Source organism: Phoenix dactylifera, chromosome 2 (assembly GCF_051530095.1).
Source record: "Phoenix dactylifera cultivar Ajwa chromosome 2, Ajwa_hap1_PhDact_Kaust_v1.1, whole genome shotgun sequence".
Taxonomy (NCBI): domain Eukaryota; kingdom Viridiplantae; phylum Streptophyta; class Magnoliopsida; order Arecales; family Arecaceae; genus Phoenix; species Phoenix dactylifera.
The window spans coordinates 13,425,998-13,451,050 of NC_143191.1; the positions used below are offsets into that span (position 1 = coordinate 13,425,998).

The 25,053-nt window shown below is 42.8% G+C and overlaps 1 protein-coding gene across 1 annotated transcript; it reads left to right on the plus strand.

Moving 5' to 3' along the window:
• On the plus strand, window positions 1–25,050 carry LOC103716230 (S-adenosyl-L-methionine-dependent methyltransferases superfamily protein). Its single transcript, XM_008804149.5, has 6 exons — window positions 1–820; window positions 6,333–6,543; window positions 7,614–7,911; window positions 10,589–10,978; window positions 12,157–12,234; window positions 24,440–25,050. Exons 1-6 carry the CDS (start codon window positions 140–142, stop codon window positions 24,651–24,653), a joined length of 1,872 nt encoding a protein of 623 aa, XP_008802371.1. The 5' UTR covers window positions 1–139; the 3' UTR covers window positions 24,654–25,050.
• The last annotated feature ends 3 nt before the right edge of the window (window positions 25,051–25,053 follow it).

Here is a 25,053-nt window from a genome sequence, read left to right on the forward strand (position 1 = left end):
GAGACGGTAGACTCCGGGAGAAGCAAACTGCTCACAAAAATAGTGTTAAAAAAATCTAGGCGAAGACGATAAAATCGAAGAGAGAGAGGTCAAATGCCAAACATAAAACCTTCCAAATCCAAACATAATCTGCACCAAAATGGCCGGCCTCCGCCTTTCGTCCATCCTCCCAAACCCCAACCGCCGGACTCTGGCCTTCATTTTTTTGACCGCCCTCCTCTGCCTCCTCTCGTACCTCCTCGGCATCTACCAAAACTCCCGGCCTTCCAGCCCTCCTCCTCTCCCCGCCCACCGCGCCGCCGCCGACTGCCTCCTCCGCCCCCTCCCCCGCCCCCCCTCAGCCGCCGGCGCCGAGCTCGACTTCCTCCCCCGCCACTCCGCCGCCGCCGCCCTCGCCTCGCTCCCCGATGGCGATCTCCCTCCGATCCCCTTCTGCTCCCCGAACTTCACCGACTACTGCCCCTGCCAAGACCCCAACCGCGAGCGCCGCTTCCCCATGCACAACCTCGAGCACCGCGAGCGCCACTGCCCCGTCCCCGACGAGCGGGTCCGCTGCCGCGTCCCCCGCCCGGAGGGGTACCGGACCCTCTTGCCGTGGCCTGCCAGCCGCGACCGCGCCTGGTTCGCCAACGTGCCCTCCAAGAAGCTCAGCATCGCCAAGGCCGACCAGAATTGGGTCCGGGTAGAGGGGAATTGGCTGGTGTTCCCCGGCGGCGGGACGTCCTTCTCCCAGGGTGTGAAGTGGTACGTTGACCAGATGGCCAAACTCTTCCCGCTGAAGAGCGGGGAGATCCGGACGGTTCTTGATATCGGGTGCGGGGTAAGTTGGATCTCGTTCGCCTGCTTCTATTTCTTGCTAAATTTTAGTTTGAATTTCTAGTATATTTGATCGCTTTCAGCTCTGTTCTTTTTTAATTCTTAATTACAATGTATTTGTTCTTAGCTTATGCGATATTACTTGACATCATACCAGTCTTCACTTTTGTTGTCTTAGATATACATCACAGTTGTACATATAGAGGAGAATAGAAAGATGTCAATTTTCTCTCTTCACAATCTCATTTTGTTTATTTGCATGCGCCTTACTAATTTTTATACCTTGTCCATTTGTTTCGTTTTTTCCGATTTGTGGGCTGATTTGTTGCATAGTTTCTTGCTAGATCAGGTTATTTTGAAGACCTTGTCCCTTTAATTTCACTTCGGTTTTTGTAAGTCTGTTGGCGATCTTTCTGCTGGAGACTTCCCATTTGTATTGTTGCCATTTGGTGTCAAGTGATGCGTCACGGTCACTTACTTTCTCTTTACTTGGACAGTCTTATGATGTGTCTGTATTACCAATCAAGTGATCCAGTTTCATGTGTTAGAGAGAGGAACTTGGGTAGGCATATGAAAGTATTCTGTATTTTCTGAGAAGTAGAAAAAAACATGCCTATAGCTTTTATCTTTCTTCCTACCTTCCATGCGCTTGATTGTTTTCCAAACTTTTTGAAATGGTGTGCAACAAGTGGTTCGATCTCTTTGCCATGTCACTTTGGTTCCTACCTTCTAACCCATTTCCTTTATTCTTTTACATATTATTGCTTCCATTCATTATTTTTGCGTTTCTGTTATGCCCCTAACTTGCTTTTAATGACCTATGAAAATTATTAAATCATGGAAGGCATTTTTTTTAATATTTGAGGTCATGGGAGCAATTTCTAATTGTCTCTCTATATTCTGTCTTCTAACATCATTGCTTTTAGTCTTTCAACTTTATTGTTATTGAATCATGCGGAGGCTTCCGATACCATTTTCTCGTAAAAAGGTTGAGCATTTTATCAAATCATGGGGGCTTTTTCCTTGAATGGTTGAGGTCATACGTTGATTTTTGGTTATCTCTGTATGTGCTAGAGAGTCTTCATTTTTTTCCTTTCATCATGGAAGCTCTTTCTTATTCGGTCAAGTTGAGGCATTCTTAGTATCATTTCTTGTGAAGAGGAAGGAGAGGGTTGACTGGAGTTCTAAAAAACCCTGTGCAGTGTGTTGTACCCAGCACAGCACATATACTGCAATATTGTGGCAACATTTAGGGCATCACAGAATGATATGCAAATGTGAGAGAAGCCACCTTCTTCATGTTTTCAGTAGTAATCTTCATTTTTAATATACATTTTAATTGCTGTATACCAGTTTACAGACCTTATTTTAGAAAAGTACCCCAAATTTAATTAATATCTATCATCCATTCTAGTTTTCTTGATGATTGATGTTTGACACTACATACATAGTTTCCTTTAATTTGTCTCACCAACTATGATCATGCAACTATTTTGAACATTAACCACACAAGAAAGCTCAAATTTCACAATCAAAATTATAGATGAACATGAAACTAGGTTTTCATATTATCAACTAATTGTAGGTAACTTTCACATACTGTTGGTACTATTGAATTACTTATATGTTTATTACTATCAATGGTTTATATACTGTGGTGCAGTTTAATTTCTAATCATCAGTCTGATGTAGAAAACACTTTTTTGTCACCACATTGCCTAAACTGTAGATCATGCCCTCATGAAAATACCTCCAAAAGAATGACGAGGTTTCATAATTGCCTCAAATAGGAACAGGGTTATTCAGGATCATCAGGCACAAGGCACTAGATCAAATCATAGGTAAGTTAGAACCTTATAGATATGTCCTTCGCTTCATGAAAGAAGGAAATTTCATACCTTCACAAGCCAATAAGGACAATTAGCCAAGCTGAACTAGTCACCTTAGCCACCTCCTTTTTCATTGAGTCTGACAAGATATTTTACAATTTGTGAAATAATTCTTCACAGAGAACAAAATAATTTGGAATAGGATTTTCTAGTTTAGTATATCTGTTTTCATATTTTATAAGTGGTTATATACTTATATGTTTTCTTGCCTTCCACAGTTCTCTTCCGACTGCTAAAAAGCAGTATAGCTGATTTGGTTGGACCATTACCACTATGCTGCTGCCAGTTTGTCATCGTTAATTTTGACAAGGAAACAGAGATACAGAGATCATTTCTCTAGGTGATCAGCCTTGGGAATTGAGAATCTGCATGTCTCCTTTTCTTAACAAGAATATCTCTCCCTTACCATGATTGGGATCAGTAATGCAGTTGCAGTGGGTCCATTATTACTGTTCTTTTGTTTATTTAAGTTTTAAGACCCTCTGAATTTGGGGCACTACCACATCAGCCATTCTGCGTCCAGTAGAAAAATTTTTGTGATAGAGATGGATTTTAGCATGGAACTACCTTCTTTAACATTGTACAGCCATTATTTTTCCATCTGATGTCCTATTGGGGGATCTTCTGAAGTAGACTTGATGAAAATTATGTTTACTGACTTTAGTCTGTTTGGTAAATTTCAACTTTTTTGTAGGATGTTTTTCCCTATGTGTTCTCTTATATAACCAACACTTTTCATTTCTTGAAAGTTCTGACCGTAAAATATGAATGGCAGTGCATTATGGAGAAGTTATAGAGGGGAGTTTTGATGCATTTTGATCTATAAACTTGATTCATTGTTAATGTTTAGTTTGTCCTTTTGAGTAATTTTGGAGCTAGTGGTAGGTGAACTCTACCCCTCTTTAACTCCAAGGAAATGATAGGTGGTCCAAATGCTCGTGACCCTTGAGATATCCTTGACACTCCCAAATCTTGCTTTATAATAGGTGTATGTTTTGTGATTGTTGCAGAGCAAATCAAACACCATTTTTGAGTCTGATTGTGTCAGCACAGCTGTGTGATAAAAATTCTCTAATTACATTGATTTGATATGAGTCCAAAAATCAGGTTTGATATCTCAGTTATACTGCAGAGCTGGCTAGCAGTGCACAGGGTAAACATATGCTCTTTAAGATAGTAATCTGTCCTCAACATGCATGGCTGTTGGCCAAATTTTGTCTCTAGGATGTAGCTAGTCCAATCTAAAGATGTGCATGATCCTACGAATAATGTGAGATCAATTAACAAAACTCTTTTAAGGACAATTTGTGGTCTGCATTCCACTAGTTGTCTAAATATTCAGAACAGATTTTGTGAGTTAAGTTGGGTTTAAAATTTGGGAATTAAGCCAAAGCAAGTCAGTGCACCTATTGTAGGTTTTAAAAACCAGCCGGAATGGGACGGTACGGATAGTACCATACTATTTTGGCATAAGACGGGCACGGGTATGCAGTGGGTTGATACAGGACACATCCTCGTGCCATGTTAGCTGGTAGCAACCTGTTTCTCAAAAACTGGTGTGCCCTCAGCTGCTGTTTCTTAAAACCTTGATCCTACTAATAGTTCTTGCCTGGAAATTCACACGTGGATAAAATCCACCTAACTTGGGTGGACTGCACTCACCTGCTCTACAGTGTATTACAGCTGTCTAATAAAAATTGTGTTGGTCTAATAAGCCCACAAATCATTTAAGTTAGAGCTAACAACATAACAATTCCAAGTTATATCCAAGGTTTAAGCTAAGAAAGAGAGTAAGGGGCTCACATCATCCCATAGTTAGGCATTAAATTCAACCAAGAGTATGAGGGTGATAAAAGAAAAGTTGCTTATCGTCTAAGAAAAGTGGGTGCCAAATTGACTCGGTCTCTAGTTAATCTATGCATAAACCCACGTTACTATAACGACAATTTAAAAACAACTTATTTCCATCATCATCAAGATGTACTAGCAAGCCAAATTATTGGCTTTTACCTACTGGGACTTCACAAGCCCAAGGATTAGGGTTCAATTAATCTCCACCCTTTTCTCAAGTCCAAATATTAACTTAGTTCTTATTTCATACCAAAATTTTGGCGGCACTTCCCTGTGGTTCTGGTGATTTGTTGAGATAGAGCTACAAAATAGCTCAAATGAAAAATCTTTTACTTCAAAATTTTAAGAACGGCACCAGAAGAACAACTCCCAAGTGGAGAGTTCTGATATCAAAGAATAACTCTTATGTAGGGAGCTGTAGAGGAAGAGCTCTTTGCTCCCAATCAGAATTGTAGGATGGCTGACAGTTCTGATATCAAAGAACAACTCTTAAGCAGAGAGCTGTAGAGGAAGAGAGCTTTTCTTTCAATCAGAATTATAGGATAGAATGGGCTAAAAGAGATAGGAAGAGGTAGGAGAAGAGAGTGGAAGGCTGCTCTCTCTCTCTTTCTCTCTCTCTCTCTCACACACCCACATGCACACATACATTCAGAATTTTCTTACTGCTTTGGGCTCCACATCCCTCAAGTCTGCTGGGGAAAGGGCTTTAACCCATTTGTGATGAGGATGGTCACGTGACTGTGGCCAGGAGATCTGTCAGCTTATGGACTGAGGCCCATAACAGTCTAACTAGGTGAGGCCCATAACAGTCTAAGTAGATTCAGCTCAACCTGCTTAAAGGTGTAGAACCAACCTGAACTAACCCAAACCTAACCTGAACATGTTCTATTGGACCAAACCTGATTTTGGCCTATCAATTTCAGATCCAAATTAGGTCAAGTGGGAACCTCAAAAGGAATTGGCTTTATTTCACCAAAATTTGTGCAAGCAGGGAATGGGCCATAACCTCATGCTTGTTAGCAAGCCTCATAAGTAATGAGACATGCAAATATTGGAAAATCAATGCAGTGTGAGGTGGACAAACCTTTATGTTGGAACGCTAGCTCCATTAAAACAAAAACTAACAGATTGATTATGGATCAAATGCTTGGAGTTTGAAAAGTTAAATGATGCAACATGGGGACTAGGCTCACATTTGGCTAGTGTTTAGTTTGTTTAGTGTTTAATAAATAAGGGTAACATATTGACAGAATCTGGGCAGGTATATTCTTGATTATTGAACCAATAATGACCAGTTTGTACATCAACAAATATGATGGGAGTATTGATTAGGTTCTGAATATGTCTCCAATGCTTTTGGAGGTCGGCAGAAAACCAATAAGACATGATTTCTAGCAATTATTTTCCTTATTATTACACTGCAACCTTTACAGATACAGAACCTACCATGCAACACCTACCTTGAAGTGGGTGTCACAAACCCCTGTCTCACTTGCATAATAATACTCATGTCATTTTGCAAATAATTCTTCCTTTGATGGGACCCTTTCTGCTAATATCTTGCAGAAATAATTGGTTTATGATTTTTATTTCATTTGCTACTACAGGAATACCATATTAGCTTCATCAGTGAGATGATACTGTTCTTGGTGTTATGCGATGCTGATGTAGTCTGTTGATATTTGAGTTTGCTGTTTTTCCCTCTTCATTTGCTCAGTTTCTGAACTGTATCTAAGAATACTTCTGATTCTTTATTATTGATCAACGCTTAAATAGGTTGCCAGCTTTGGTGGCCATCTACTGGACTATAACATTTTAACAATGTCTGTTGCACCAAGAGACGTGCATGAAGCTCAAGTACAGTTTGCCCTTGAACGTGGACTGCCTGCTATGCTCGGAGTCCTAAGCGTTCACAAGCTACCATATCCATCAAGGTCCTTTGATATGGCGCACTGTGCAAGATGTTTGATCCAGTGGGCTGGTTATGGTAACTACATCAATGTCCTGCAGTTAGAAAATATACTCTCCTTTAAACTTTACTCATCTTGTCAAACTTGCAGCATCTACCTTCACAGTTGCATTGCTGGGGGCAAAGATATTTTGAAGCATAATACTTTTAGGCAATAAGAAAACCTTGAATTCTTCTGACTCACCCAAGATCCAGAAAATATAATATGAAGGGCCAAGGACCATGTCAGTGGAAAAATGTCACTATTATATTTTACGAATGAAATGGTATATGTGGTGAAATGGGCACTGCTAGGGTCTGCTGTGCCAGAATTGGGGCCCAGACTGGTTGCTTGGCAGCATGGAACACATGCCTCCAGTGCTAGCCTCGTACCGACACTGTAGAGGAGGCAGGGGAGAAGACGAACGGGAGAGAGGAAGAGAGAGAGAGAGAGAAGGGGGAGAGAGGGAGGGAGAGAGGAGGGTGGCGGAGGCCAGCGACCTAGGCAGAGGAGGCCTCTGTAGCCGGATTCCCTGTTTCGTTCGAAGCAGGGGTCCGATCCCTTTTTTATTTCGTTTAAAATTTGCGAAATAAAAAAAGGGGCCGGATCTCTGTTTCAAACGAAATAGGGGACTCGGCCACGGAGCCCTCCTCCGTGCGGCTCACCGGCCTTCACCAGCCCTCCGCAGGCCGCCTCCACCTCCTTCTCTCTTTCTTCCGCTCCCTCTCTCTCCCTCCCTCCTCCGCTCGCTCTTTCTTTTCCTCTCTTTCCTTCTCCTTCTTCCCTCCGATGACGGATTTCGTTTCCGTTGCCAGAACCATCCTGACGGCTGGATGACTCGGTACGACCCAAACCACCCGGTTTGGGACGGTTCCACCGATCCTGGGCACTGCATAAATTGAAAATTTTTGTAACCGAACCTATCAAAATCCAACTTATGACAAGCAAATCTCTTTGTCATGTTCCTCATTCCTTACATAATTTAAGCGATTTGAGGAAATATAGCTGATTATTTGATATTTTTGAAAAGTTCTGGTATCTTGCTTCATAGAAAATTAATGATGTGGGTGAAGTGCTATCTTCTAACTTTTGTATAGCTGATTCCCAGATGGGTTGTATTTGTTGGAGATTGACCGGGTTCTCCGACCTGGTGGGTACTGGGTTTTGTCAGGACCACCCATCAATTGGAAAAGATTACACAAGGGTTGGCAGAGGTCACCTCAAGATCTACAAGCAGAGCAGAATGCTATAGAGGATCTTGCTAGACGACTTTGCTGGAAGAAGGTTTCAGAGAAGGACGCAATTGCAATATGGAGAAAACCAACTAATCATCTCCACTGCTCCAAAAAGTCCAAGATTTTGAAATCTCCACCTTTCTGTGAAGGAACTGACTTGGATTTTGCTTGGTGAGATTTTCTCTTCCCTCTACTCTCTGATGTACCTAACCTTGAAAATATATATACTTCTTTGTGCTTAACTTTGTCATGAATATTGGTCCCACTATTCCCATCTCTTGGAAGTCATAACTAGCATCGTCGATTAATCAAGATTTGTAGTTGATATTTGAGAAATGCTTGACACTTGCAGTTTCCATTGGTTCTGTTGATGGCACCTGAACCAACTCTTGCTTCAGATATCAATTTTGTGTGACTTAGAGACTCTTTGTTAATTGGTTCACTTCTTGTGTATTATTTAATAGGTACCGTGCTTGTGAAGTATGATACAAAATTATTCAAGCAGTGGGTATTAGATTGTGTCACATTCACATAGCATGTTACAGTATGGTGCGGACTGATACACAACACCAGTATACTCTGTTATTGTTTCTCTTTGTATTTTTTGGTATGACGATGTATAACGACATGGATGCTTTTTATGCTTCTTAGTTTGTTTTTTCTTGCCTGTCAATTGAAGTATTGGACACAAGGACGAACCGATGCCAAGACCCGTACTGTTCGATAGCCGGTATGGTTCGGTACCAGTTTGGTACCGAACCAGAACCGATATGTGTAAAGTGTGCCGGTGTCGTACTGGCACGCCCATTTTTTTAACTTTTCAAGAATATTTAATTGGTAATCACTTTTTTTGAAGTTTTTCAATGATTTTAAGTCTAATTTGATTTTTTTTTTTATGTTTCTATGATTTCGGTTTAACCTAAATAATGCATTTTATTATTTTAAAATGATACAAATCATAAAATATTTAGTGAGATGTTGCATGCTACAAGGAACAACATAAAATATTTTTAAATCAAGTAGTGACGTAAAAAATATAAAATAATCCAATCACTTACATACATTTAAAATACAACATACATACCAATATCTAAAATCGGATCGAGTGGCGATGGTTTCCGTAAATATCCGGATCATCAGTATATTCAGGAGGCACATTAACCCACCACTCTAGAATCTTTCGCTGAAGCTCTGGCTCTAAGAGGTATTTTCTAACTGATAATATGGTTATGGAGGGGTCCATTCGAATATGCCAGCAGCAAAATCTGACTTGTGAGATGTTTCAGGCTGCGTAAAGTAGTAGCCACTGAAAGATACTTCAGATGCACCATATCCATATATTTATTCGTATGGATCATAGGTTGCCTGCGGCTGCGGATAATAGGATCCAGTATGACTCAAAACTTGATACATCTATGGATCCTACTCTACGTACGAGGTCATTTACAACTACATCGTATCCTTCTGAATGATCTCGAGGAGCTCGTCTCCTATATGTAATCGTATCCTCACGGGCTCTATCAGATCGTCCATGGTCTTTATCCTGTGTAGTATGCGTAAACTAGGACTTACCGGTGAATCGATGACCCCCCTGCGACTGTATCTCATAAACAATGGTTTCTGTCCTCCGCTCCTTTCATGACCAGCAAATCCATGATCATCAGAACTGTCATCGCTACTGTGCGCATGATCGCATCAAAACCTGACTGAATGGATGCTAAATTTTTATAGAGAGTAGCTTGCATGCCCCTAACTACATTTCTGATTTTATAATTTTTTTTATCATTTTTATTTTTTAAAAAATTATTCTTTTTTAATCCAAAAATATATTTTTAATTTTTAAAAATTGTATATAATTCAAAAATTAAAATTTTTTATGTCATCATGTACATCGTCCGTTAGATCTACAACACATAAAAAATCAAGCCCAAATCGAAAATTTTGGCGTGATCTCTTCTTATTTTGCAATTTTTGAGCTATTTTTTCAAGCTTCCAAAAAGAAAAGGAGGAAAGGAAATAGGGAAGAGGAAGTACACCTTATTTAGCCTTAGATCTTTTTTTTGATAGTCTCAATTGGTGTTGTTTGTGATTTTTTTGGAGCTGAATTGAAATACCGAACCGGCCTGGTTTCGCACTGGGTCAGCTCGGTATTGCCTGAATCGGACGGTTCGGCCCAGTTCGGCAGACCCTGATTGGACACATGGATATCACTTACTTTTTAGCTTAGCATTTCTAAGTATTTGTATGATCCGTCAAATTTTTGATTGAAAGTTATTTTTTTCTGTTTCTTGCATGATCAAATATATTGTTTTTTCATTTTAATGTGTCATGCATCTTTAGGTGGGGCGCATATTTCAAGACCAGTTCATTAGCCACAAAAAGAAAATCTTTAAATTGTCTAGGATGTAAATTTGTTTAGTTGGGTCAAAGACCATGTTTGAGCATTCAAAACTTGTTTCTTTTCCGCTAAAACATAAGCATATATACTTCAGAGCTCTCTCTATTGTACTAGTTGTGTACATTCCATAGTATCAGAGTTGCGAGATTGCAACCCGGTAGTTACAATGCAAGTCATGGTCTATTCATGTTTTTTGTTGTTGGCAGTGGTGTGGGAAAATGTGGTCATAACATCTTTCTACATTTGCCACACTGTAGGATGCTATTAAGCACAAGTTGTTTTTGCTTTGTGAGTGTTAACATTTATAAAGTGTATGTTACCTTGCCTAGGAACTAATCATAATATATTTTGCTTGTTATTTTCTTTTTGGTTTGTTATAAACAGGTCATGAGATACAAATAAAATTGAGTTTACACACCCTAACAAAAAGAGTTATTTCATGTATAACAGGTATAAGAAGATGGAGTTATGCATTACTCCTCTGCCAAAGGTGAAAGCAGCTCAGGACGTAGCTGGTGGCTCTCTTGAAAAGTGGCCTAGAAGACTGCATGCTGCACCTCCAAGGATAACCACTGGGAGCATAGAGGGGATAACAGTTAAGACCTTCAATCAGGACAATCAAATATGGAACCAAAGAGTTGTGCATTATGAGGCATATTTTAGCTCTCTCAAAGAGGGTAAATACAGAAACATTATGGACATGAATGCTGGTTTGGGAGGTTTTGCTGCTGCAATGTCCAAATATCCAGTTTGGGTCATGAATGTCGTTCCTGCAGATGCAACAAACAATACTCTTGGTATCATCTATGAGCGTGGACTTATTGGAACATATATGAACTGGTATTTTGCTTTTGTCAATGAAAAGCTTTTCTTTATAGCATTCAATAAAAAGGTTTTAATTAAAAAAAAAAGGTTTATGGATTTTATAAGGTAGTGTTTGGTTGTGGAATAATTTTGGAAGGGATATCCCTTGTACATTTAGAGGATTTTATTCCACCAAAATTGTGGAATAGAATTATACCATGTGGGCCCACTTACATCCCATATGTTATGAGGCCTTATTCTGCCCTCTTTTCTGGTGTTTGGCGAGGATATTCCACACTTATTCTGCAACCAAACAACTCCTGAGGGAATAAATGTAGTTATCGACCTTAATAATTGAAACTCATAGGAATATCAAAAGCAACAGCTTTGGAAAGACTCTTGATGTTTAACATGATTAGTGGTGACAGAAACACTTCAGTCTTTCTTTTTTATGCTACTTTGAGTTAACTCTGACCTAATAACATGACTTGTTCACTCTTCAAGAGACAGAGCTTTGATATTCTGTGTTTTGGATGCCTCCACCTTAATTTCGTGAGCTATCCAATTTTTTTAAACTCCCCTCCCCACCCCCACTCCCCAACAAAACCAGCAGAACAAACACACACACACACACAAAGGAAGGGAGAAAAAAAACCCTAAAGTTTGTTTTCTGCCAAAAAATTCTAACCTTGTATGATTACAAAAAAAAAAAAAGGCATTTGTGGGAAATTTTAAAATGTCTTAATAGGTTTCTTTTTTATGTTTTCTAATATTGAGTTGACAATTCATGTTCTGACAAGACCGGCACATCCGACTAGCATTGTACCATTCCAAGAAGAAAATGGAACCCAGCATGGATCTGGGACATCAGTTCTCTTTTGAATTGGGATGTCCTGATTGTCCTTGGTGCAACTTGACTTGGGGTGGACCAGGATGCAATTTTTCATTTTTTTCCCTTTTCATTCCTGTGGTTGATGACTGTTTTAGTTCGCCCCAACCATATCATCCAATTCTAGTTCCATACTGTCCCAGGAGCAAGCAGAGATGGGCAGGTTACCAAGATTTAAACCCTTGATTGGTTGCATATAAAGAGCACCCAAAGAATCTTGATGTTCATGATTTCTTATCTATTTTGCTGTTTACTGAAATCCGTTTGAGACTTCAACGAAATGTATATTTTATAAATTGACATTGTTAGATATGCTGTATTGCAGGTGTGAAGCTTTCTCTACTTATCCCCGCACATATGATCTAATACATGCTGATGGGTTGTTTAGCATGTACATGAACAAGTAAGTTTTCTACTTCATTCCGTTTATTCAAAAGTACACGTTGTTTCTAGACCCAAGAGAGCAACAGAGATAAAAATAAGCTTGTATAGTAAGTGTAGCTAATTCATTTCACTTACATCTTTATTCATGTTTGAATATGAGTATGATAACAGAAGATACTATAATAGTCTTTCTGTATCCTATAAGTTTGGTTTGCTGTCACTTGTACTGGTTCTGCAAGTGGTAGTTTATCCAAGTTCACTATTTAGTGGTGCCTGGTGCATGAATATGCCAAATTTTACCAATTCACAAAGGAATTTGGTCTGTGTTTCCAATCTGTAGGTTAATATTTTATAAACTAAAAGATTAGCAGTAAAAATATAAGTTCAATTTGGTAAGTAACTGATTGGATGTTTATTTGGATAATTGTTTTTTATCTTTTGAAAAGGCACAAGGACTACAAAGTTTGTATTTTTTTCACAGTGCCTTTCAAATCTTAAATTTCATTTTTCAAGAAGGCATGCCAAATATTTATGACTTCAACCCAAGATCTATCATGTTTCTACAAAGGCAATTAACATATGCATGCATTCACACACTGACACATGATTTTACATGGTGCATCATTAACTACACTATGTTCACGGTCTAGACATAAAGGAAATCTTTACTTGGAAGTATTTCACTACAAACCCTTCCTAATTCATGACCTTACGGAAGGTAGAGTCCTTCACCTTCAGCAGCAAGTATAACATCTTGAACAGAATGATAGCTGCTGTACATTGAATTATCTAGAGAGATGTATCATGAGGCACCTGAGCTTTTGGTATCGCTACTGCTCTTCAGCTTTCGAATTATCTAGGGAGATGTATCCGAACCTCCCTCTCTCTTTCCCTTTTGTTTATTGCCTTTTTTTTGGCTCTTCAATCCCTAAATCTTTCTACAGTTGGGAAGCGTCTTTGAAAGCTTTTGTTGTTTAGACTACTTAACTAGAGTAGGACATTGAAATTTGAATATAAACTTTTAAAAAAAAATTGCTTGGATTTTGTTTGATATAGTCTAAAATTGGATTGAATTTATGGACGATAATTATCATGATACAGTGGGTAGATGAGACCTTTTGGATTTTGTTGAGAATGCATCAAAGAAAAACAAAGTAATAGATGGTAATTGTAATGATTCAATATTGTTCATAATTCTTTAACATCATAAATTATTGTTTATTTATTATGTGAATTTAAAATATCGATCACTAATTAATGAAGATGTCACCTGGAAATTTAGACGATGCTTATAGTTGAATTTAGAGATGGTGCAGTTTATATTGAGTGATGCTAATGTCCCATGTCTCGGAGTGCTTTGGGCAACTCCCACTCCCCGGCCCGCAGGGTACATCCAGAGTGACAGGCCACATAAGAAGCGACCTAGTCTGCGGCCCCATTAGCCTCTCTGAACGCATGCCTAGCCTGAAAGGCCACAACGTCACTCACCATAGTCCAAATATCCCGAAGCAGGGGGTGTCCCCCTCCATCGCCAATCGAGCCACCCTGGATTTAGCTGATCATGGTGGCTGAGTCACCCTCTAATACAACCAAGATGGCCTGTAGCACGCGCCGAGTATGGCTCAGGCTGGCCCAAGCCACTCGCAGCTCTGCTCCAGAAATTGAGGTATCGAAGATCTTGCAGCCACCAGTAGCTACTATCCTAGAGTTCAGGCCCCTAATGATAAAACCAACACCTCCTCTCCTGCCGTCTTTCAGCATGGATCTATCGAAATTGACCTTAAGAAAGCTTGGGAGTGGGGGCTTCCAGGTAAAAAACATCGTACAAGACGCTACTTGAGCAGAACAGGGGCCGTAGGTGTCCCGAGCTATCAAAGACCCATGTGCTAAGCCCGCATGAGTGATCTCTACGGCCTATACCCGAATGCGCTCCACAACGAACCTCGGGGACGGATTGCTCTTGCCAAAAGTCCGAGCGATCTTTGCCAACCAGATCTGGTAAGCTGTGCAGATCGCTCCAACAGCCATCTGGTGCATCGGGGGGGGGGCGCCGGACCATCGACGAACTGCCTATAGGAAAGACCCAATCCGTATCCAGGCATCCTAGGGATCTCGACGAGCCTCCAGATCCTCCTAGCCCACACACACTAAAACGGAACATAATTCATTGTCTCGTCCACTCGGCAATCCGAACACTAGGGTTGAATGCCCAACCCTCTTCTGCTCAGCACAAATCTCGTTGATAGGCGCTCCCAAGCCACCTTCCACAGAAATAATTCTACCCTCGAATGGAGTTTGAAGCTCCAGATTCAAGCACAATCCATCCCAGGCCTTTGCTCCCATTAGAGGGCACAAAGGACATCTCCCACCCTGACACGGGCTCTGTAGGACGTGCTCCAAATCCTCACATCCAGGCTAGCACACTCCGGAATCGGGAGCAATAGAACACGTTCTATAAGGTGCTCTCCAAATAACTGACCGATCTTGCCGACATTCCACTCCGCCCCCTCTATGCTAAGAAGATCGTAGATCTGGAGTCTGTCCGTAGCCTCGACGTTGACCATGGACAGCCAGAGTCTCAAAGGAAGAAAGTCCACCCACGGGTCCACCACATCTACACTCTGCCCATCGTCGATTAGCCATCTGGTATTCGGTAAGGCAGTAGGCATGTACTTGCAAATCTTCTGCCACATGTAGGAGCATCTCTATCTACTTGGGGCTGCCCCATTAGTTCGTACTCGGCCATATCTAGCCGCCATGACCTGACTCCAAAAACTCTACAGCTCAAGTGTTGCCTTAGGTGACAAGCCAAGAGGGGGGTTGAATTGGGTTTTCTAAATTTTTAATCCCTTAATCAAATTGATAGATGAATGGGTAATTTAGCTAATGTTAATTAAGTGCGTGTAGTGAAATTAGAAAAGCACACAATACAAGCACACAAGAAATATAGTGGTTCGGTGCTCTCCTAAGCACCTATGTCCACTCCCCAAGCGTCCCCTTAGGAATTCACTATAATTCTGCGGATTACAGTTGGATTGTTTTTCGGGCTCATAATCCAAAAACCTTTACACTTAGGTTTTCCGGGATCACCAATAACCTACGTTGGTTTTGCGGCCTCACCAACAACCTACACCGTTGGTTTTACGGGCTCACCAACAAACCTTACAAGGATTTTAAAAGGAAGAAGTATGTAGCTTCTAAATGAGCAAATATAACAAATATGCACTAAAAGAAGAGATGAAAAATAGTTATCGCTTTGAGGATGCTCTTCTCTTCTTTGCTCAGGTTACTTCACTTCACAAGAGGTTGGTGGAGCTGTTTGAATGCACTTTCAGATTGCTCAACCACCTCCTTTTTGAGACTTGAATGAAGCAACTTGATGAAGAACACTTGGGCTTGCTTTCTCTTGAATACTCTATTGATTTTTTTGCAAAAAGGTACTTTCCTCCGATGAATGATATCTTTTAAATACCTTCCAACCTCTGTAGGTCACTTTCCAACTGTTTGATTTGAAAAACTAGCCGTTTCTAGCCGTTGGGAGCTCAAAAAGTACATCTGCAGAACTAGTCGTTATGCTATCGGCCGTGCTGGGGTCGACTCAAGTTACTGTTCATCAGCCTTGGGGTCGACTCAAACTTCTCTGGGGTCGGCCCCTGCTACAATGAGGTTGGCCTTCTCAGGAACCACATAATCCTTGTTTTTCTGACTTTTTCACTGGGGTTGACTCATGCTTTCTTAGGGTCGACCCGTGCTACAATGGGGTCGACCCAAGATCCATTGGGGTCGGCCCTCTCAGGGATTCTAGAGACATGGTTTTTGGACACTCATCCTGGGGTCGGCTCATGTTCTCTTGGGGTCGGCTCCACTGGGGTCGACTCAAGTCTTCCTGGGATCGGCTCCACCTGGGGTCGGCTCAAGAAAACTTGAGGTCGGCCCTCTCAGTAAATTTCATAGAGTTGTTTTCTTTGAGGTTGCACGTTGGGGTTGGCTCATGTTCTCTTGGGGTCGGCTCTTCTCTTGGGGTCGGTTCAAGGATACTTGGGGTCGGCCCCAGTTACTGTTCATCTGTGCCATTTTTACAAGTAGGTGCCGGATCGTTCCAAAACGTGCCAGGGTCGACTCCACCTCTTCTGGGGTCGACTCCTACTCTGTGCCAAGTGTGTCACTCCGTGCCAGTGCGTGCCATATGTATCAGGGTCGTCTCCAAACCTCTTTCGGGTCGACTCAACTCACAATTTTCTGCATCTTAAGGTTAGACTAGTTCATAAAGTCAATGGAGCATATTTCAAATAATTTTGAGTGTATGGCACGATAGAGCTTCATACCCTTAATAATGAAAATTATAGTTTTGCCCTTAAGAGTATACTTGACTTGAAACTTTGCCGAATTAGATATAAAAGCTCTCTATCATTTTCTACTACATATTTTATCTGTTGTTAATCATTGTGAGTTGTCTTGATCTCATTTTCTTAATGTATCGTGAATGTATCGAAGGTGTGATATTCATTAGTGATATATCATGTTAAACTTCATTATTAATTTGATATTCTCTCAATTGTTATGTTAATTATCGAAATAATACTATCATCCTCATCAAGGATAAATCTCATCGCATGACGAGCAATGCATGGCTCTTGCCTCTCCAGGAGGAACTGTACCCCCAATCCTCCCTCGCGGACCGACGTGCAGACTCTCTTCCAGGCCACCAAATGCACCCCATGGCCACCTCCGTGCAAAGCCCAAAGAAAGTTTCGAGGAAGCCGCTCAACCCCCATCAGCATTGACTTAGGGACAACAGTATTGGACATGAGGTAGACTGGCATGGAGCACAAAATCGATCTGACTAGCGTTAACCTGCCCATCATAGATAGAGATGACCTCCAGTCTGTCCTGGACCCGCTGCACCAGTCCTAAGCACTCCGACACCTGCAGCCTCCTCCCCGTGATAAGTACCCCTAGGTAGCTCCACGGCCCTCCTGATCCCGCATCTCTAGGATCCTCCTGATCTCCCGCCTCCCCCTCAACTTTGTACTTGGGCTAAAGCAGATGGTCGATTTCTGAATGTTCACTCGCTGCGCTGAAGTCTCGCAATAATCCACGAACACACCCTTGAGGGCCTGCGCATCTCTCGCCCTCACCTTAGCCAGTAGGAGACAATCATCTGCAAATAAGAGGTGAGAGATCGGTCGGAAACCAGAGGCAGGAACATAGACCTCTAGCTCTCGATTCCAACAAGCTACCTGCAAGGCATGGAAAAGCAGATCAAAACAAATAATGAATAAGTACGGAGACAAGGGACAAATTTATCAATGTCCCATAGTGGATCGAAAGAATGGTGATGGTGAATCGTTGATCAAGATGGAGAAGCTCGACCCCTGCGCACAGCCTAAAATTTAGTCTATCCAGATCTTATAAAAATCAAAGCTCTCCATTGTTCGTCTGAGGAAACTTCATCGGATTCTATTATAAGCTTTTTCCATGTCCAGCTTGATTGCCATCAGACTCCTCTTCGTAGCCCACTGTAGGTTCCACATCATCTCCTGAGCCACGATGATATTATCAGAAATATTCTTGCCCCCCATGAAAGTCTCCTGCTTCTGGCAGATAATGTCCAACAATAGAGGCTTCATCCCGCCCACCATAATCTTCGCCACAACCTTATACAAAATGGTACACAGGCCGACGGGCCTAAAATGTCTAGGCTTTGCCGCATCCCGACGCTTCGGTATCAGGGTAATGTAGGTGGCCTTCCAGTCATTTATCATCACTGCCTACTGAAGAACAGTTAGACTGCCTCCACCACTGTCCTCTGGATAATGCACCAATACTTTCGGAAGAAAAGGGAGGAAACTCGTCTGGCTCGGGGGTCTTTTCCTCCGCCAAGCCCAGACAGCTTCCCGCACCTCCATATCGACACTGGCTGTATCAAGGCTGCATTCTCCGCCGCCCTAACTCGGACTTCCGCCATGGAATCTAGCTAGCTACCTTTGATCCACTATCCTCCGTCCACTTAGACCCAAAGAAATCGACCAAGGCCTGTTTGATTGCACTCTCCACCGATTGCCCCGCCCCAACTCTCAAGGAGTGGATCGTATTTCTCTGCCTTCTGATAATGGTCATTCAGTGGAAGAATCTGGTGTTTCGGTTCTCCTCCTTCACCCACTGAATTTTAGATTTCTAACTCCAGAAGTCCTTCTGTTGCTGCAATAGGGAGTGATGCATAGTAAGTTGCTGCCGTAGGACCATGTCGGCCTCTGAGAGCTATCCATCCTTATCCTCTCTCTCCTGAAGATTAGCAATTGAAGCCTCCACCTCCAATATCCTGACGATGTTGGCCATTACCTTCCGGTTCCACCGATGGAGTCATTGCTTGGTGAGCTTCAGCCTATGCGAAACCCTTTACATAGCATCACCTCGCACCAGCACCTCTAGGCCTCCCAAACAATGGCCCAAGACTGGGAGTATGACGGCCACACTTTCTCAAAGCGGAATGTGCTATGGTGATTGGAGCAAGATGCTGTAAAATCAAAATAGGACAGTGATCCGAAGCTATCCGGGATAAGTGACTGACCTAGTAGGTAGGAAAGCAGAGGACCCAGTACGGACATGCGACGACTCTATCTATCCGCTCCCACACCCTAGCTTGGCCAGATTGGTTGTTGCACTAGGTGAATCTCGGCCCAGAGAATTCGAGGTCCACCAATCTATTCCTCGACAAGAAATTCCAAAACTCCCTCCAGTCCACAAAGTCCGTGTAAGCCCTGCCTCCCTTTTTCTCACTGGGCTTCTGGATATAATTGAAGTCACCCACCACCATTATCGGAATGCTTTGGAAAAGCGGGTTGGTGATCTCATTCCAGAGAACTCTCTTAACTATGTAGTCAGTACTCTCATACACACCACGTAATACCCACGGAGCTTCATTAGGTTCTGAAATAACCATTATAACCTGTTGTGAGCAGTTGTGAAAAACATCCAAAGAGGCTGCCCTCCTCTTCCACAACACCAAGATGCCCCCCAGACAATTTCTGGAACTTCACAGCAAAGTGCTTCTAATCAGCTACCAGGCAATGTTGCACTCTGATGGAGACCGTCTCCAGACAAGCGCCTCACATAGAAAGCAAATCTTCGGGTCATTCACCTGAATCAATCTCCTAAATAAAGTCATGAAGGAAGGCTTGGCCGCCCCCTGCAGTTTCATGCTAAAATCTTCATAATGCACTACTCCGATGAGTGGGCCCTGACGTGTAGCCCCCCAAGAGCCTTAGGGTCCTCCAATTCAGTGTGGGCCGACCTAGCTCGCTGCTCACCTTCCTCACTCACGCCTGAGACCACCCTCATCACTGTAGCCTTCACCCGTTGCACAACAGTGGGGTGGTCCACGACCACCACCATCTTGCCCGCAGCTTCCTTGCCGGCAGCCTGGTCGCCACCACCGCCGCAGCCTGCCTCTTGCATCGCTACCCCCTGGATCGTCCGGTCCGCCTGGGCCACTTCAGCCCTACTCCCGGGTGGCATCGACCCTCTTGTGTCCGACCCCTCCTCTAGGCTGCTCTTCGGCAGGGCCTGGGGGAGATTGGGGAAGCCAACGACCGTCGATGTTAGGGTCCCGCCTGGATCCGCCTTCGTCGTGATTGGAGTTGGCGGCTGCATCGCTTCCGGGCCCCGCTGTGCCTAACATGGGCAACACGCCTAGGTCAGCCCCGACTCGACCTGCTTCTAGGCTCTTGGCAGGCCCACCTCGGGCGCATGGGCCATGCCTGAATCTTTCTCTTGGGAGGCTCGACCTGCACTCCCGAGCTGCCCTCCTGTAGCCCGACCCAACCTAGGGTTTGGCGCTAGGCTCCTGGGCCTTTTTTTTGACTGGCCCAAGCCCGCATCAGCCATTTGGATCTCTGGGCTGGCCTGCAGCTCGGTCGGTCTAGTTGTCTCCAGCTGCTCCACCGAGTCGACCATGCCCACAAGTGGGTCAAAGCTCGTGCCAACTCGGATCCTTCCTCGTAGCAACCCAGAGTCGGGGTCACCACCCTCCTCGACCGAGAGCTCCTTCGGTGGTGATCGCTGGCGAGCCACGTTCGTTGGCTTCTGCTAGCTGTCTGAGTCCAGCGAGGACTCAGGTGAACTTGGGCGGCCCACCGGTGATTGCGGCCGAGACGAAGACGACTCGGGCATGGACTCAGTCGTCTTCCTCGGCCACCTCGCTGCTCACGGCGGCTGGATCCGCATCGCTGCCAGCTAAGGGCCAAAGATCGGCCTTTGGACCTCCTCCCTTGAGCTAGACTCCGGCTCGTCGGGGTTACCCCCTGTCTCCACCATCATGGGGGTGGTGGACCTTTGCCGATCTTGCCCCTCAGCCTGTGTCGGAGCCGGATTCAGCAATTTGCCTCCAAGTGCCCGATCCTCCCGTAGCCGAAGAACAACTTCGGTACATTTTCGTAGACGAAGGGTTGCCATAGCACTCTCGTCTTCCCCTTGATCTGGACGTCGGGGAGCAGTGATGTGGTGGCGTCGATGGCCACCTTCACTTGAGCGAAGCCCATCATCCGATGTTGCTCTGTCACTCTGTTTATGGCGAGCGGCCGACTGCCATCGCAGCAATCCGAAAGATGGTCTCACTGGACCAGTACTCCATCGGTAGCCGGGGGAGCCAGATCCACACCACCGTCGTCTTCACAGCGTCCAAACCTAGCACGAAATCGGGCTTCCATGGCTCCATGGCCAGGAGTTGGCCCGCCACCAACCACGGCCCTCTGGTGAGGGCCCGGTCTCGATCCGCCGTAGATTTAAACCTCAGATCGAGGGGATCATCGATGAGGGGCACCGCCGCCACCTTCGCTTCCATCTTCTCTTAGGCCGCTACATCCTTGGCCACCCAGTCCATTGACACCCGGCAGCCGAGGCTACGGACCACCACCACCAGGCCGTTCCACTCCCTCCGTGATGCTTCTATTGGCTTCTCCGGCAGCTCTAGGAAGGTCGTGAACATCTGTCGGAGCTTTTCCACCTCCGCTTCTGAGACCCAGTGGGTCACCCAGACCTCGGGCTTTGCCCGAGCCATTGGATCCTCACCCCGCGCTAGCTGCGCACGACCCTCGCCCCCGGCCGTTGGAAAACCGTGCATGCTTCAGAAAATTAAAATCGCAGTGGAAGATGCATGCATGGTCGTTCATCTCATGAACGAATTAAAGACCTTCGTAAATAGATTAAGATTAATACTTTAGAGGGAAAGATCATATCTTCATATTGTGCGAGTAGATCTTCACCACAATCTGATGAATGTGGAAAACTTGAAAGGCTCGCTTAAAGCGGCACATGCGTCCGGCCTCTACGGATATCCACACGAGGAAGAGGACCGATCCAAGCATTTAGATCTCATCGGGGTGCTAGCTTCCTTGCAGAGATCACCTTTGATGGTTGAAGCCCTCTCTCTTTCAATCAACTCGTTGATTATTTTGAGAAGAAGAAGGATGAAGGGAGGAAGAGGAGGCCATGCCCAAGCAAAGGGAAGGGAGGCCGCACGCACCCTTTTTATTTTTTTCTTTCTTTTTCTTACGGTCCAGATTTGCCCCCAAAGCTCCCTAGGGCTTCCTCTCACGCACGCCTAGAAAAAAATCCGAAAATAAATAAAATAATGAGGGGCGCACGCCCCTCCTTTTTCTTTTGTGCGTGAGGATTAGGTGACCCAATGAATTTGGACTCTTAATCCTTATCTAATAAGGAGTCTTTTGCAATTTGGAGTCTTCATTTTAGATAAGTCCTATTGCAATTAGGATTTTTTATCAATTAAGATTTTCTAGTATGATATAGTCATCATGGATTCCTACAAGACGGAGATCATGGATAACTCGTCAAACTCCATCATCTGTCATATGCCAAGATTTATTCGACTTTAGTTCGAGAGTGGAAAACTTTTTTTCCACTGTACATACTGCCCCGGCTAAAATCTTTTGAACTCAATCTCATAAATTATATAGGACCACTTCTTATCTATCAAGATCGATAGATTCCATGTAGGTGCATATCCTACTCCTACAATGAACCTACTGCAGCCAAGCTGTACTACAAGGACCTGTATGGCTAGAGACCATGTATATGTGCAGTCAAATTACAGCAGCCTCACTGTGAATAGCCGAAGCACTGCAGGTTAAAGGACCAGTCATATTACTGCAACATCAAGTAAGTCACTGACGAGTGGATGACATCCAAGTGACTTCTTGTATTGGTCACGCTCGGTACTCTTGTTTTCTAACAAGCACCTGCATTATCACTCCAGTATCCCTACACTGTGGACTCGAGACTCGTCCATTCAAAATGAAAGCGATCTGTACACTAATCTTATCGGATCAATCACTGTCTTTGTGATGATTTAGAAATTAATCACCAATGACACATGGTTCAAATTCTTAACTCTTGAAAATATGTATTATCATCTTATTAATTTCTTGAACGATTCATGGACACATACATAACATGAATGAAAAAGAATGCCCAATATTATTAAATAATAACAAAGTCAAGTACAAAACTATGTCCCAGAATAAATAGTATTAGCTAGATTGGCTTGTAGGGCATACATCTAACACCGGCATCCCCGGCCGCCGCCTTGCCAGACCTTGCCTTTTCTTCTATCTCCGCTGTGCACGATTTTTGGCGCAATCGCCCCCTTAAGCTTCACTCAAACCCCCGCCCGTCTGCTTTTAATAATTCTTCCTTAAACATTTTCTTTAATTCAACTACAACCTATATCATTTTTGTCATTGTATCTCATTCTCCAAAACCATTCTAAGGAATAAATATTATTACAATGCAATTTTGTGGGTGGGGTTTATCTTGCCCATTCCATCGCCGATCCCAGCTTGGCGTTGACTCACCCCACTTTTTTTCCTTTTCCATCTCTCTCTCTCTCTCTCATTTTTTTCTTGAGTGAATTGTTCTATTCAACTCCCTTTTTTCCCCTTCTTTTCCCTCACTTCACTAGCGGGGCAGATGAGTTACATGTGCTGATTACTCATGTTCAATAATTTCAACCCGGAGTTGGTTTGGCACTTAGACAAGTTAGCGGACACTTGAATGAACCATATGCATGGCTTGTCTTCTATCTTTCGTCTCTCGCTAACAGAGTTAAGTCAAGCAACTTTTTTTCTCGTCCTTGCTTCTTATATGTATCTCTTTAACAACAAATTTTAAGGGTCATAACATGGCTCTTCTTCCTTGTCCCCCAAGCATAAGGCAAGCACAAAATGCTTTCCAATAATCTCATTCCTTCTTAAAAGTTTGTCCTTCCACCTTGAAGATATCTTATATTTAATTTAGCAACAGCCCCCTAAAGGCCCCTCACGAGCAGCTCAAGTTTAGGCCCCTCACGACCAGCTTAAGTTTTCATCGGTGCAATAAGGCAAACCATCAAAATCTTATCTTTTTGCTTGTAGATTCCTCTTTAGTTTTGAATTTCAATTTATGACATTTTGAAAACATTCATGGACCTCCACCTAATGTTTTTATAAAAAACATGTTCTCAATGAAAACACAGACAATCAAAGAAATTAGAGAAAGTTTTATCCACATTTATTTTTTCACGCTGTTTACCTCAAATGGGGTTGTGAACATAGTTTGATATCCTGTAACGCTTATATTGCATTTCCCTTTTGGAAGATAAACTCAAGCAGTCTTGATGACCAGAAAAATTTGGATAAGAGATGGCCTATGTTCTTGTGCTAAAATATAAAAGTTTAAGAAGAAATAGCTCCAAAACCATCTGAAAGAATTACCTTGAATCTCGAGAGATGTACCAGGGAGAGATGCCTATCTGAATTATTAGTAACTCTTCCACTCCAACTGTTTCTCTAAATACCTTTTTTCTGTCAGTAAGCTACTAACTTCTTGTTGTATCACAAGTCCAAAAAAAAGTACTTCTCTAAAATGACTATACTTTCTTGTCCTTCAAGCATAAAGACATAATCCGAACAATTTTCTAAATATAGAAATCTTACATCCAATATGGAATTACTCATTTTTTAGAAGGTACCAAAGTTACTCAGGAAAGTATTAGTCATAGCTGAGCATAAATAGAAAGTTAATACATCATTTTTCGGATCATCAATTAGGTTGTTATGTGCAAAAACACATTATGCTTTCTGGATGTATGTGGAAACATTTTTATTCCTTACGTTCTGGAGAAAAAGAAAAAAGAAAAGTTCAATCTATAATAATCATCTCATCTGCAGGTGTGACATTGTCGATATCCTACTTGAAATGGATCGCATTCTTCGCCCAGATGGGGCTGTCATAATTCGAGACCATGTCGACGTTGTTGTGAAAACAAAGAGAGCTGCTGAACAGTTAAGATGGCAAAGCAGGATTGTTCATAGCGAAAATGGGCCCTTCCATCCTGAGAAGCTTCTCATTGTTGACAACTCCATAGCAGCAAGTGCAAATTAGGCCAAAAGAAGAAAAAATCCCTTGATCTAGCATGTCTGTGGATGACAATACTATCATGATTTAACACACAAAATATTTGTTTTCTTATCTCCTTTTTCTGAAGGGAGTAGAGCATAAAGAATAAGGAGGGCGTCAGGAAGAAGGATAAGTTAAAAGTTTTACCCAGACGCTTTATTCCAAGGTGGCAACTATGAGATCCTGAATGTTCGCCAGTGACGCATTAGCAAATTCTTTGGGAATGCCAGAGCTGGATGGGTTGTTTGCGACCCACACATCAACTAGCAATCAACAGCACCTTGTTATTTACCATTCATATATCTATGTTGGATACTATGGACCCTTTTTCCAGTCAATTAAAGCACTAGGCTTTTTAATGAAGAAATTATTTTTCTTCTCATGT

Excerpts from the sequence above, each read along its gene's own strand:
- LOC103716230 (XM_008804149.5), top strand. The coding sequence starts at position 140 with ATGGCCGGCCTCCGCCTTTCGTCCATCCTCCCAAACCCCAACCGCCGG. Across the intron at positions 7,912-10,588 it reads ACTGACTTGGATTTTGCTTG|GTATAAGAAGATGGAGTTAT; the intron begins GTGAGATTTTCT and ends CATGTATAACAG. Across the intron at positions 12,235-24,439 it reads TTTAGCATGTACATGAACAA|GTGTGACATTGTCGATATCC; the intron begins GTAAGTTTTCTA and ends TCTCATCTGCAG.